The 15325-nt window shown below is 48.2% G+C and overlaps 1 protein-coding gene across 5 annotated transcripts in view; it reads left to right on the top strand.

Moving 5' to 3' along the window:
• TNC (tenascin C) overlaps positions 1–7124 on the top strand; it is a gene marked incomplete at its 5' end in the record, with an annotated part of 67122 nt that extends 59998 nt beyond the window's left edge. For all 5 annotated transcript variants that reach the window (XM_079706161.1, XM_079706162.1, XM_079706163.1 and 2 more), the window contains 3 exons: positions 701–862; positions 3648–3811; positions 6407–7124. In XM_079706161.1, coding sequence (XP_079562287.1) covers positions 701–862; positions 3648–3811; positions 6407–6517 — 437 coding nt within the window. In that variant the 3' untranslated portion in view covers positions 6518–7124. The remainder of the gene's footprint in view (positions 1–700; positions 863–3647; positions 3812–6406) is intronic.
• Between the last annotated feature and the right edge of the window lie 8201 nt (positions 7125–15325).

Here is a 15325-nt window from a genome sequence, read left to right on the forward strand (position 1 = left end):
AAAAATCCAGTCAAAGGAGAGCCAACAGCCAGGCCTTGAGAATAAGCCTAGCCTCAAGTCAATCACGGGGCCATTTAGAGAATTATCCTCACTGATGTCATTCACTGCTTCCATCCTATGCTAAGTCCCTCAGGGCCACAACCTCTAAGTCTCATAGCACCCCACAAGGTACAAAATTCCTATCTTGCACCTGGGAAAACAGAGCCTCAGAGAGGTTACGCCGCTGGCCATAGGAATCTAGCCAATAAAGAGTTGAGCTGCAGTGTGAACTCTCCCAAGCCAACACGGCAATGCCATTATCCATCCATCCATGCAGCCCACACTGCAACAACTGACCGGCACAGGGCACTGTCCTACGTTCCAGCACCCAGGCCGGGGGAATGTCCGTCCCTGTCATCCATTGCCTTTCACTTGTAAGGAGCTTTAGAGTTTAAAAGGTACGCACTCCACCTTATCTCCTTTATCTTCATAATACATTAGGAGGTTGGCAGGGCAAAGATGTCAACACGATTTTAGCTGAGGCCCAGAAACCGTATATGTCTCACCTGGTGTTGCAGCAGCAAAGAGCAAGCCAAGCTGCAAGCCCAGGCGTGACGCAAACCTCTTTAGAGCACACACAGCCGCTGCTCTTACGGGGTGAGTAGGAATGAGGTCCTCGGTCACTGCGCTTCTTAGGCAACCCCTTGCCTGTCGTCCACAGGGCTGGACACCCTGAACAAAATCACAGCCCAAGGGCAATACGAGCTCCGGGTGGACCTGCGGGACCACGGGCAGTCAGCCTATGCCGTCTACGACAAGTTCAGCGTGGGAGACCCCCGGACTCGCTACCGGCTGAAGGTGGAGGGGTACAGCGGGACAGCAGGTATGGACAGACATCCTCAGAGCCCAGGGAACTGCAAAACCTTCTCGGGTTTTCAGCCAGTTCCTCCCCTCCTCATTCCTTCCTTCATGGGTCCATCCGTTTATCAACAAATATTTGAATCCCTGTTAGGTGCCAACCAGCAGAACTACAGTTGAACAAGGTTGGGTAGATATTTTGTTCACCAAAACATAGAGTAGGTTGGGAATTAGGACAATCAGGATGGACTTGTAGCTACCATCACTCAAAATATGGCTTTTTCTTATCCATGTTAGATTTGGGAGCCTTACCACTCATCTACTTCTGTGCTTCTCGATTTATGACATATATATGACCCACTGGGGGGGCCTATTAGTGTGCTGACACAGTGTGTCTGGGGTGAAATCAAGATGCTGCATTTCTGATAAGTTCCCACATGATGCCACTGCTGGTGGCTTTGCTGGTCTGTGGCCTGTACTTTGAGTAGCAGACAGTCCACTCCATCACCCAGCTGAATGAATCTCTTCTAAGACATTCCTGCCACGTGGCCATCCAGCCTCAGCCTGCATACCCCCATGACCAGAAGCTCACTACCTCTCCAGCAGTCCTTCACTCATTGACTGGTACATAACCTAGTTCGGGTTTTGAAGATTTCTTTGACTTGAAATGGACTGTGTGTGGTTTTCTGGCACCACCTTATAGGAGAAACAAATAAGGAAACAATATGCATTCAGGCCCACTAGGTAGCAGCTTCTTTTGCAGATACTTCATATGCATTACCCTCTTTTCGTTCTCACCAAAAAAAAAAAATTTATATATATATATACACACATATATATACATATATATATATATCTCCAGGTGATATTGCTATTATACAGATGAGGAAACTGACGCTCAGAGAACAGCTGTAACAGCTTGTGGATGGTGGGCCCATAGTACAAGCCTGGCTGCTACGAGTATTCTTGGTAACAAGGGGGATCAGGTGTAAGACCGTGACCACGCCATGTCACCCCCTGCCCACTCTGGGGTGGTTTTCAGTTACGTTTATTGAAACAGAAGAGACAGATGCTATAGCACATTCCCAACCTCTCAGCCCTGAAAGAATACATCCATAATGGGAAAAGCCTCCACACACGATTTGCCAAAAGCCAGGCTCAACCTAATGAAAGACTGAGCTCTTTAGAGATCAGTCTGGTGGAAATGAAGAGAGAGGCCCAGGGGCGAAAATTGTTTTCATTCTTGCATCCCTCAAAGAATTCTGACATTTTATTACCTGGCAATAAATACCTCTTTTGTTGAGATGGCTTCAGGCAAGGAGGATATTGTTACAGGGCAAGCAAAGGCACCGAGGGGCAGGAGTGTGGCCTCCACCCATCTCTTTCTGTATTTCCAACAGAATATGAGCCATGCTATGCCCCTTCACTGAGCTAACCCTTGGAGCTACATCCTCCTGTGTGTATTGATGGCAACCAGCCCCTCCACAGGAAAGCATCTTATTTCATCAGTAGCTAGCTGCCATCCTCATGCTCTTGATACCTTCATCAGTTAACAAGGCACCAAAGTCCCTCTGACAACTTGCTCCAAAATATCAGGATAGAATGCCTTGATGTCTTGAAATTTTTCTGCACTGCATTGACCAGGGTTGGGAGTGAGGGGACACAGAAAGAAATGGCACTTAAATGCTCCTAAAATTTAATATATTCAATTACAAACTAGATTCCCATATAGCACTATATATACATGGACTTTTTGTCTAAGAATCAGGGAAAACTGGTCCCATAAACACTTTGAAAAATAACTGTACGATACACAAGCTATTCGGTGACATCTAAAACCCGAAAGGTTTGATTATAAGTATGGCTCTGTAGGCTGAGACTCAAGATAGACTGTCTCAGGATAGCTCTGGAAAACCAGCATGGCAGAGTGGAAAACTAAACTCATACTAGAACTTGATAGATATTAGATGGGTGAGTGAATAAGTGAGTGAATGTGAGTTAATGAATAAATAGACAATAAATAAATAAATACATGAAAAGAATTGTTTTAAAGTATGGCTCTGAATACTTGCATTTGAGGGAAAGCACACCATTATTAAATACAAATTTCCCACCTTACTCTCTGAGTTCCTTTACGTAAAGTGAATGCAAAAACAATCATAAAAATAGCAATGGGCTTCCCTGGTGGCGCAGTGGTTGAGAGTCCGCCTGCCGATGCAGGGGACACGGGTTCGTGCCCTGGTCCGGGAAGATCCCACATGCGGCGGAGCGGCTGGGCCCGTGAGCCATGGCCGCTGAGCCTGCGCGTCCGGAGCCTGTGCTCCACAACAGGAGAGGTCACAACAGTGAGAGGCCCGTGTACCGCAAAAAAAAAAAAAAAAAAGCAACAATCATGACCGTTTGCACACCATACTACCTGTTTAGTGTACACCCTCGTATCCATTGCTCCAACAGCCCTCTGAGGTGGATCAAATCAACGTGCTAGTTCCATTCTACAGATGGGAAAACTGAGGTTCAGCAGGAGGCTTGACCTGTGCAGGGTCACAGCTAAGAGTGAAAGAGATGGGATTGGAGCTGGACCCTCCAAAGCCACCTGTAGCCCTCCTTCTACCACTTTATGCTGCTTCTATCAGAAACGAGGCTCGGGGATGACACTCATGTCCTATCCAGGCCCACGCTGGATCCTAATTCAGGGTCCAGTGTTCGAGGCCGGCCCACCCCAGGGCCCTTCAGTCGTCACCCTGGCGCTGCCCTTCACAGCCCACAGGGAGCTCCAACTAGGCTCTCAGTCTGTGCTTTCTCTCTCCCAGGTGACTCCATGGCCTACCACAACGGCAGATCCTTCTCCACCTTTGACAAGGACACAGACTCGGCCATCACCAACTGTGCCCTGTCCTACAGGGGGGCTTTCTGGTACAAGAACTGCCACCGTGTCAACCTGATGGGGACATACGGGGACAATAACCACAGTCAGGTGAGCAGACTGCGAGGCCCCGGGCAGGGCCGAGGCCAGGAGGCAGGGAGGACCTCAGGTCTAAGACAACAGGGTTTTTCACAGCAGGGAGAAATCTCCATGAGACCGCAGGCCAGGAAAGATCACAGAGAGAGCACGTCTTAACCCACGAAGATCCCAAGGAGAACCACTGGTCAGGGAGACACCAAACCTAGCAAGCTTTCCTCAAATTAAGTCTTTGTCTGAACCCCAGAAGGAAACAGATGAAAGTGGAGGCCGTCTAGGTGAACCAGGGGTGATGCAGGCCCAGGGTGCTGCTTCCCCACCCTGGCGTAGAGGCACCTCCAGCACCCCAAGGACATCTCAGAGCAAAGACCACAGATTTTAAGTCCCTTCCTTTTCTGATTCCTAAGATCGAGGTCCAGAAAAAGGTGACTTCCCCGAGGTCACAGAGCAAAGCTGGAGGCAGAGCCAAGTCTTCCAGCCCTCCAAATCCCCCTGCACCACACAGGATGCTGTGGCACAATTTCTGCAATCACAGAAACGGAATTTTTAGATTCCCTGTGGAAATGACTGAGCAAAACCAAATTCAACCACTATCTCACACTGAGTCCTGCCTGCACGAGCAGGTGCCTGAAAAGTGGGCAAAGTCTAGAGGGCCCAGCTACTTAACCATGATGGTTCTTCTCAGCGGCCATCCCTGCTCCAGGGAGGAAGGATGGGTATTCACCCAGACTGATTAGCCTGGGCTGGGCCTCAGCAAGTCTTACCCAGCCTGCAACCTGGGATCCCTTTGTAAAAAGGCAAAGGTACAAATCACACGAAACAGGTCCAGGAATTCTGATGGGTGGTCCGGGGTGGGATGCAGCATCTCGTCATCTTGCTTATTTACACTTTTGTTGTTGGGGTTTTTTTTTGTTTTTGTTTTTGTTTTTACCTGCTGCTCTCTGCTATTAATGATTTTGATACATGTGTTTATGTTGATGTGACTACCAGCAAATGATTGTCGTGACCTTAAATGTAGACCTTACCTCGACATAATTTCTGACACTTTTCAAAGCATTCTCGCCGTGTCTCCCATGTGCATCCCTTTTACTCTGCAAGGGGACCAGGACATGGCTTTTCATGCCTATTTTACAGAGGAGGGAGGACTTGAAGGACACCTCTGGACACCAGTCCTGTGTTTTCTCCATCTTATCATGTGGCCTCAATAACACATCCACTCTGAGAGCTACTGTACTGCCTTTATCTCCTTGTCCCCTAACACCAGTGTAACACAAAGTCCTTTGGGAGGGGGAGAAAAAGCTACATGCCAAAAGGAAACTTCTTTTTCCACCTGATTTTGGAAGAAGGAGATGGCATAAAAGACCACAGAACAATTATGGGAGTTCAGTCCCAGCTCTGGCTCTGTGTGGCCTCTGTGAGGGCACTTTCCCTCTCTGCCTTCAGTCTCCACCATAGAACGAGGAGGGCTTGCTTCCAGCTCTGAACCTCTATCAGAGGGGAGGACGAGGGCAGAGGAAGGCAGCACAAGGACCAAGCTGAGTAATTACAAACACATTTGCCCATAACATGAGTCAGCTCTTCTCAAATCCCATCCCCCATCAGATATAGAGACGGTCCAATACCAGTCAATGCCAAAAAATTAGAATCCAACAAAACATCTATATTTTCCCTCATTTCACCAGCCATTATCTTCTCTGTGGACATGTTCCCTCCCAGCCCTATGAAGCTTAAAGACAAGAGGTGTCAGTGCACAGGGTAGAGGCCTTCTAGGAGGATTCTCTGAAGCTGACTCCCACGCCAAGTAGGACAAGGGGTCTGTGGGATTCCATGGGCAGATTCTACCATCTGTAGACTTTGCTAAAGAGTCAGACCTGGAACTAGGAGGCCCGGAAGTAAATATAGTCTTTCCTTGAGGAAAATCTTTGGCCAACATTCCGAGAATATCTCTCCCTTCTTGAGATTGGGGAAGAATATTTACGGAGCACCTATGATGTTTCCAGCACCGTGGCAGCTCCTTTACCGACCCATTTAATCTTCACAGCATCCTTCTAAGGTTAGCATTATTGGGCCTTAAGAAAAAAATAATGAAACTCAAGCCCAGAGCGTTTTGATAACTTGTTCATTTATCTCTCAAGTAAGAGCACTCAGATTTCACCTTATACGTCAGGTTGCAAAACTTGTGTCCATGTATGCTCTTCGTGCCGTTCCATAGGAACCCCTGTTAAAATGCTCCATAGGAATCCTGTGAAGTATAGACACCCCTGCATAGAGCTACTCAAGTCTGTAAGCTCCAATCATGATCCGAATTCCTGCAGCACCTAATCCTAATGATGGCAAGTTTCATCAGCCACCACTTTATTTCAAGGTGGCAGATCAAAGCTCAATGCAAACTCAGGTGACTTCTGCCTAAAGTAAAAAAAACCAAGTCTGATTCAGCCAGCCCCCTTTGAAAGTTTTCACTACACAGATCAATAAACAGATTGGCAAGAGACCGCTGTGAACTACCAAACGGTCTAGTTGAAACTCATCTCGTTCCGTCAATGAAACAGCAAGGGTCGGTGAACACCTTGCCTGATAGAAACCAATCTGAAAGTCTTCTCTTTTTCACAGGGTGTTAATTGGTTCCACTGGAAGGGCCACGAGTATTCAATCCAGTTTGCTGAGATGAAGCTGAGACCCAGCAACTTCCGAAACCTCGAAGGCAGGCGCAAACGGGCATGAATGCTGGGGACAACTGGGGGAGAGAAGAGTAGGGCCCAGAGAACGAAAATAACGTTACCAAAGCATCAATGGGAGCAGTCTGACCATTAAGCCACACCTGGGCATCTGGCAGGAGCTAAAGTTAACCATGGATCACCCAGGCCGGCGGCGGCAGCGCTGGCCTCACCCACTCTGCGATGAATTCCCTTCACACCAAAGACCACAGTGTCCGACAGGTTTCCATTTTGTTGTTCGATTCAGCAAAAGTCTTCCAGTGACGGCATCACAATGATTTTCCTTCTCTTGGGTGGCTCTGGGAATGAGAGCGGGGTAGGCTGTACAGTGGTAGTTTGTTTTAGAACCAGCTATATTTTACACAAAGCTGTATAATTAATGATCATTATTTTTGTTAGCAGTGATTCAATGTGTGTCTTGAAGCCGTCCCTTTTTTTACATTTCAGAAAAGCAATACTGTTTCGATTTTAAGGATATGATTAATGTTATTAATATAATAATGATGATGATGATGTAAACTAAGGATTTTTAAAGAGATCTTCCTTTCCAAAACACATCTGGACAGTACCTGATTGTATTATTTTTTTGTTTGTTTAATAAAAGCACAAGTACTTTTAAATTTGGCCATTGGTTTTCCTTTCATTGTCGAGCCTAAATTCCACCAAAGCCACCAAATTCCACCAATATATTTGAGCAAAGGATGGATGGTGGCCAAGCAGGAGGGGAAGACGGAAAGGGAGACTACAGGCTGGGAGAGAGGAAAACAGGTTTGAACAAAGCTGAATACGTTTGGGAAAAGCTTATAACTTAAGATACAGCTTCCTGCTCAACACTTCCAAGACTAACAGTTTATCGTTTTAAAAGGCACTTTTATACCCATTTTCTAATGCAGTCTCCTAAAAGTTCTATGACATAGATGAGGTGACAATTGTTATCGTGCAAGGGTTAAGGTCCCCAGAGGCAGACTGCCTGTGTTCAAACCTTGGCTCCACCATTCCTTAGCTCCCTAACCTCTCTGTGCCTCAGTTTTCTCGTCAGAAAAATGGGGATACACGGACTTCTTAATTTCATAGCATTTTTGTGGAAAATAAATGATATCATCCCCATGAGGCCCTTCGCATGGTGCCTGGCAGATATCAAGCGCTCATAAGCATGGGCTGTCGCTACTATCACTTGATATATGGTGGACTGGGGGGCGTCATAGGATGGAATGACTTGCCCGTGGCTATTTACCCGGTTAATAATAGAACTAGGATTTAAACTCAGGCCTTCTGGCCCCAGTGTCCTTTCTCTCCCCCAAGCCTCTGGTGAAAACCTCTCCTTCCCCGAGCGTACGTGTGCTGTGGTGCAGAATGAGGGGTGTCGGAAGCTACCTGAATCCTTCATCAGGCTCCTACAACCCAGAAATCTTAGAGAGAAAGTCTGTTAGGAAGGTCTCCTTGTCCCCTGCTCAACGTCCCCCAAAAGGAAGAGAGCCTGTGTCACCCAGTCTGGTCCGACTACATCTAGTGATGGAGGGAACTCACTGCCCAGAAAAGCAGAGCTGTTTATACTCAGAGAATGTGAGTCAGGACCGCACATTATACATTTGTCTTTTAAAACAAGGATGGTGGTGGGCATTGCAATCCTCAGTTCATTCTCTTGGGGATTTTCAACAAACCGACTTATTTAATGAAAATGTTTGGGCTGATAGGCCTCACTCAAATGGAATGTGATGGCTCTGAAACGAGGATTCCAGTCAGATCCTTTGCTGCTGAGTTCGTCTTGCTTTAATAAATGCAGTCATGTTATATACACAATTCGCTGCTCCAGATCATAAGACTTGCTGCCTACAATCCAGCCATAGCAACACTGGCCTTGCTGTGTAAACTCAAACAAACTGGCTCCCTGCAACAACCAAGCCTTAAGTGAGGGGCTTAACCCCCTACTGGCTGCTGACTTGGGAGCCCCCGAGCCCCAACTTAACCCCTCCCGAGAGAGACGGATGTAACTAAGCTGGTAAGGTATTCCCCAGAAGCCACACAAGAATCGAAGTCTCTTGGTGAAGACGCCGCATCAAACAAGAGGCCTTAATCGTGGCCTTCAGAAGGTCGCAGACGCCTCTACATGGAGACTGGGTAGGCAGAAGGCCCGAGGCCATGGCATTCAAAACCACCACAGTGGGTTTCAGACTGTCTGTACTCCACAAGTTCTGGTCAGAAGTGTGGGCTTGGTATTCCTCAAACACATCCTTCAGTGGCTGGCTCTGTGGCTTTGTTCAAGCATCCTCCTCTATCTCGAAAGGTCTTGTGAAATTCTACTCCACCCTCAAGGTCCAAGCCCACTCCCACCTCCATGATGCACTCTGTAGCTCTCCACTGAAAGTGCGTTTCCAGGGTGTTTGGTCCCCTCTTTGCCCCTCCCCTATCTGCTCGGCTCCCCTCTCCGTGCTCTGTATCCTTAAGACCGCCCTTCATGAATTAGACCAATGGACTCCCATGCTCCCAGGCTTCCAGCAGGCAGCACAGGGACATGGAAGGGAAAAGACTGATGGAGATGGAGCGGGGGGTGAGTCGGGGAACCCCTTTTCCAGCTCCATCTCTACAGCATCATGGCGGGTGGGACATCATGGTGGGAGAGTTTCCCTCAGAGGAGTTACAGTGCCTGTCAACTGACTGTCTCCACACAACTGCTCCCCCGCACTTGCCCCTTCAGGCCAGGGGTGGTCTCTGCACATCAGCTGCTGCTAGACCTGGGGAACCGTGTTGGCCTTTGTGGTTCTCCTCCAGCCTGCCCACCCCTTTGGCAATAGGCCCTCTAGTTAAACTTTTCTCAGGGACCCTGATGGGCATGCCCATTCTTGGGGATACCCAGGCACTAGGTACCACTGTTACAGTTGCCTGCTGGCCTTATCCCATTACTTCTGCTCATGCCTCTCTCCCTGTAGTACATGTTGGTCATTTATTGGCTTCCCTGCATCCCAACTCCTTTCTGGTTTTGGAGAACTTCCCATTGGGTGAGGGCTCTTCCTCCCACCATGGAAGCCACAAGGGAAAAAATACTCTTCCCTCTTCCCCATGGTAGCCGGGCTTGGGCACACAACTTGAGCTTGGCCCGCTGGATACCTGCAGAGGGACTTCTAAACTTCAGCAAGGAATGCAGACCGAGGAGCCTCTGAGGCTGCTTCCCCACACCCACCATCACAGCATCTACCCACATAGCCCCGTCCTTTGGGATTACAATCCATCCCACCCGCTCCCTTTCTCGGCGTGCCCCTCCCAAGCCTTTCTCCTTCCCACCGCACCTTGCCAACTCCAGAGTATCCAGGGGGCTCCCTGTGGGCTGTGCTGAGCGGCTCTCTTCTCCCAATATCCTCATTTCCCTTTTCATTTGAAATTCAGTAATGAGTAACCCCCATGTGCCCAGCACTAAGTGAACAAACCTGCCCTCATGCAGCCTCCACACCAGGGAGAGGATGGCAATGTGAGTTATACATTCACAGCAGACAAGCGGATGTATAACTGCAGACTGAAGGCATGCTCTGGAAGCAAATACGAGACGCTAGGAGAACACCTAATGAGGATCCGACCAGGATAGCTTCCCTGAGGAAGAGCACATGAATTGGGATCTAAATGGCAAATAGGAGTTAACCAGTGAGCGAGGCAGGGGAGGCAGAGGGCAGAACATTTTGAGAGGCCCTGAGGCTGCTAGCCTGCTCAGAAAGAAAGTCAGAGGCTCAGGAGAAAGAGAGGCTGCAGCAGCAACAGGAACCCTGTTCTGCAGGTTCTTTTGGTCCAGAATGAGGATTTTAATCTTTTTCCTAAATGCAATGGGAAGCAACTAAGGAATTTTGAGCAGAGAAGTATTATGCTCGTGTCTGTTTTGGTTTTTTTTTTTTTAATCTTTTTGGGAATGAAATAATGCCATTTGCAGCAACATGGATGGACCTAGAGGTTATCATACTAAGTGAGGTCAACCAGATAGAGAAAGACAAATATCATATGATATCGCTTACATGTGGAATCGAAAATAAATAAATAAATAAAAATAAATAAAGATACAAATGAACTTATTTTCAAAACAGAAAGAGACTCACAGACATAGAAAACAAACTTACGGTTACAAAAGGAGAAACGGGGGTGAAGGGAGGGATAAATTAGGAGGTTGGGATTATCATAAACATTCTACTATATATAAAAGAGGTAACCAACAAGGACCTACTGTATAGCACAGGGAACTCTGCTCAGTATTTTGTAATAACCTATAAGGTAAAAGAAACTGAAAAAGAATATATATGTAAATGAATGAATACAGGAATGAATCGCTGTGCTGTACACCTGAAAGTAACACAATATTGTAACTCAACTATACTTCAATTAAAAAAAAAGAAAAACACCTTTTTGTTGCAATTTGTCTTTGGGCCGGGAGGTACAGATGGGAAAGAGCCGTAAGGAGGTCACTGCAGGGGTCCAGTTGAAAGGTGACTGAGTTTACATCTGTGGTCCTGGAGATGGAGCATATAGCTCTGAGAGACGTTTAGAAGGTAAAACCCATAGGGCTTGAGGTCTCAGAGAGCTTCTCCATGTCTACACCCCATTTTTGAGCTGCTCTCAATTCCTACAGGAGATTTTCCCTGTCGTCTCAATTAAGCCAGACTAATCAGGGATGTGCGGAGCTGAAGTCAAGGCTCCATTAGCTTCTGGAACAGGGGTGCTACAGGGTGCCGAGGAGCGCTAGGGCATTGCTCTTCAGAATTTGGGTAGGGTGAGCAGGAGAATCGGGGGGGCCCTGGAGGTTGCTGTGGCGATGCCAGGGGAAGCTGTGGCTGGACACCAAGGGTGACGGTGGTGCAGGGCCTGGCCTTGAAGGCTTTGCATCCTCTGAGCGCAGCTGAGAGCTGGAGATATTTAGGCCAGGAGACACCAGCGTTGCCCTTTAGAAAGCTCACTCCTGCACTAGAGAGGCATCTGCCTGTCCACATGTGTCCTCTGGCCCATGGGGTGCTGCACTCCTCACACATGAGCCTTGCCAGGATTTGGGCTGGTGTGGTGCATTAGTGGCTAGCACAGGGCTCACTCCCTCGTCCTCCTCCCTCCCCAGAGAGCCCTGCAAAAGAATTTAGAGCCTGGAAGGGAAGCAGGGAAAAGCTGTCCTCTTGAGAATCGCTCCAACCCCACCAAGACTGGAAAATAGATTTCAAGATGTTTCAGAAAGAAAACACACACACACAGTCAACAAAATAAGTAGCTCCCACGTTAGCCCAGTACATTTTCAGTTACAGGCAAAAAAAGTTGTGTATCAGAGCAACGAGATGACTTCCCCAAGTTCACCGGCCCTGAAGTGCCAGAGCTGGGGCTAAAACCTAGGTCAGCTGACCCCTCGGGCCACAGTGCCTTGAGGATCACCCATCCATCCGCAGATCTATTCCTGTACCCACCTTTCTGTTCAGCACACGTGGAACACCTGCCATTTGCTGGTTCCCTCACAACACTCACAGTCTGCAAAGCTGATGTGATCATACCAGCTTCTTTAAGTAATTGTGTTTGTAGTCAGAGCCAAGCTCGAATTCCAAGTTTTCCGATTACTGAATGATCTGGGTCTAGTCACTTAATTTTTCTGAGCATCCCTAAAAATGAGAATGAAGAGGACCTATGCTGATGAGAATTTGTGAGGATTTAAAAGAGAATATGGGCAGCGCCTGGCCTTGAGAAAATGCCAGCGCAGATCTGTCCTTGACGTTGAAAGACCTTTGTCCAAAGCCGAGCATCTGGGTGAAATACTGAGGTCAACCAGCAGATGGCAGCCTACCCCGGCTTTAGGAGAGCACATCCTTGCGGATGTGTTGACGGAACGAGGGGCTCCCAGGCTCCCAGACGCTTTCAGGAAAACACCTTCTCTGCAGTCACTCTAATCCCTCTTCCGAGGAGGGGCTGACGCCCAGCCCAGGGCAGCAGGGCACGGCAAGCACCTCTTCTGCTCCTTCCTCCCCCTCTGCTACACAAAGCCTCCTGTCAACAACCACAAACCCTCTTGCTTGTCACCTCTTACAAATGTACGCTGTGTGGGGAGGGGAGGGGAGGACAGGGTGGGGACAGGGAAGGAGGGTTTCTGGCTCTGAGACTGGTATCCAGTCCCCACTCAGATTCTGCAAGGACCCCTAGCGAGGACCCCCCTTGCTCCACTGTATTGATGTCCCATCACCAATTCACGTTCGCCTGCTAACCCCGATTGCTGCTGTGAAGGCCAAGCTCACACATTCTCTCCTGTCCTGTGTCTGTCCCTTTGGCTTGTCCCTGGCCCCGCAGCAACAAGACCTCTGTCCCCTCCCAATCGCTTCTCTCTGCAGACAGAGCGAGGCACGTCTAGAACTGGGGGCTCGTTCCTATTGACGTTGGTCGCTTTTGGTTTACTTTCCCTTCACCTCTAGAGCCTGGTTTAGATGCCGATCCCTCCAGATTGTCCTGAGAAGCTTGGACAGCATTGAAAATGAAGCCAAGGACCCTCTGTCCCCCCAGAGCCATCCTCCTGAAATGCTGAGTTGTGTCACCTCATTCAGCTGCTTAAAGGCCTCCAAAGCTCACCTTCTGGCTTAGAGCAAAGCCAAGGTGTCACAGTGGCCTTGGAAGCCCCGAGTGATCTGTGCCCTGGTGCTTCCCTGACCTCAACCCCTCCCTCATGATGTGCTAACACACTGGCCTCCTGCCGTTCTTCGAACCCAGCAAGCACTCTCCCACTGCAGACCCTTGGCCTGGAGCACTCTGTATGCCAACCTCCCCCCCATGCATGGCTCACTTGTTCACGTCCTTCAGGTGTCCTCCCAATGTCACCTTCTCAATGAGCCTTTCCTCACCTCCTACATAAACACACATCTGCATACTCACATGTGCAAAAACACATGCACACATGCCCTCCCATCCCCAGTACTCTTCTTTATTTTTCTCCATAGCACATAATTTCACCAGACAGACATACTACTGGTTTACTTAATTGCGTGTATGTTTTCCAGAAATCAAGCTCTGTGACAACAGGGACTTCAAATGCGTTTCCCCTCTGCTGTATCCCAAGCACCTAGAATGGAGCCTGCTTTGTTTTTCTCAATCATTACATGTTTACAGAATACATGATCAGACCTGGGAGGAGAGGTCTGATTAGCCTCACCTTATTTTTCTATTCAATTCACTGAGTATTGACTTTGTCCCCAGATCATCATTGTAAGTGGAAACAAACAAACTCAGAAAAGAAGTAACTTTTCCAAAGTGGCCATGCAGTCAATTTGGATTCATACTCAGTTCCCGTTCACCCACCTCATTGCCTCAACAGGTCAGAAGCTAATGGTGGGATGTAAAGAAACAGGAAAGGAATTGATCTATCAGGAGCCCCAGACAGGGGCCTCCCTGGTGGCGCAGTGGTTGAGGGTCCGCCTGCCGATGCAGGGGATGCGGGTTCGTGCCCCGGTCCGGGAGGATCCCATATGCCGCGGAGCGGCTGGGCCCGTGAGCCATGGCCACTGAGCCTGCGAGTCCAGAGCCTGTGCTCGGCAGCAGGAGAGGCCACAGCAGTGAGGGGCCCGCGTACCGCAAAAAAAAAAAAAAAAAAAAAAAAAAAAAGAGCCCCAGACAGCAGCCTCTCCTAGGGAGGGACGGGCTATGGGCGGAGACTGTCTCACAGCCAAGGAGGGAGAAGTCCAATAGGACATTTAGAGGAAAAAAGCACCATAAGTATCAGTCATTTCAAAGACAGAGGATAATACGTGCCCAGTGAAAATTACTTCTGCAGGGACTTTCCACACATGTGGTCTCTTGGAGAGCATCCTCCAGTTTTGGACAGAGGTCCTACCACCCCACCACACAGAGAACCTTCATTTCTCGAGGATGGATGGGAAGTGAGCAAAAGCAGCTGACCGCTCAAGCCTTTTATTTGCAAGCGTTAACTTTGAAAGGTTACTAAAATAACAGAGAAAAAGAAAGAGAGAAAGGGAATTTTCCAGGTATGGTAGGAACATCACTAAACTGGATTCACCTGGTTGTGGGTTCAAAAGCTTCTCCAAAAAGTGCCTCTGTTTTCCAGTGCAAAATGAGGCCTGGATTATCCCCAGAGGCATTTAGCTTCTCCGTGTATATATTTCTCCACAATCAACGTCTTCTAAGCAATTAGCAAAAGAGAGAGTAGACCAGGCCCCAGGTGTGCAAATGAAATCTGGGAGAGAGGGACATAGTAGACCCAGCCCAGCAGAGGCAGAAGACCACACTCCACCTGGGCACCTCTCAGGTGAGCATCAGAGTCAGGCATGAAAAGGCATCTATCTCCACCCAAAAGCCCAGTTCAGGGTAGTAAAGAGCCTCCAACTCAGTGCAACACAGGGTTAGCTTCAGAGTGGGCTACAAATTCCATGAGGGCATGGACTGTTCTGCTACGTTCACATCCACAGGACATGGAGCTCGAACACAGTAGCTGCACAATTAATGTTTATTTATTAAGAAATCAATTTATAATAGCTGCCTGGAAGTTACTGGGAAGGACAGTGAGGTCACAACCAGGCCCATTCGAAAAGAAGGTTGCATTCAATTAATAGACGTTTCATTAATATATCTGTCATTCTTTGAACGGTGCATATTAGACAATCAGGATAGTGGGAAGACTACAATCCCCAGCTCTTTAGAGAGAGAAAAATGGAATAATAAGCAGGTACATAACCTCTGTCTCAAAATCTCTGAAGGTCTGTCATGGAAACGAAAGAGCAGACATTCTGTTAGGTGACAGATGGAAGAACGAGGGTCCCATGGTTAAATCTACACGGCGACAAACGGCACTCAAATAAGAAAAGAAATTGTAGTG

Source organism: Hyperoodon ampullatus (genome assembly GCF_949752795.1).
Source record: "Hyperoodon ampullatus genome assembly, chromosome: 6".
Classification (NCBI taxonomy): Eukaryota; Metazoa; Chordata; class Mammalia; order Artiodactyla; family Ziphiidae; genus Hyperoodon; species Hyperoodon ampullatus.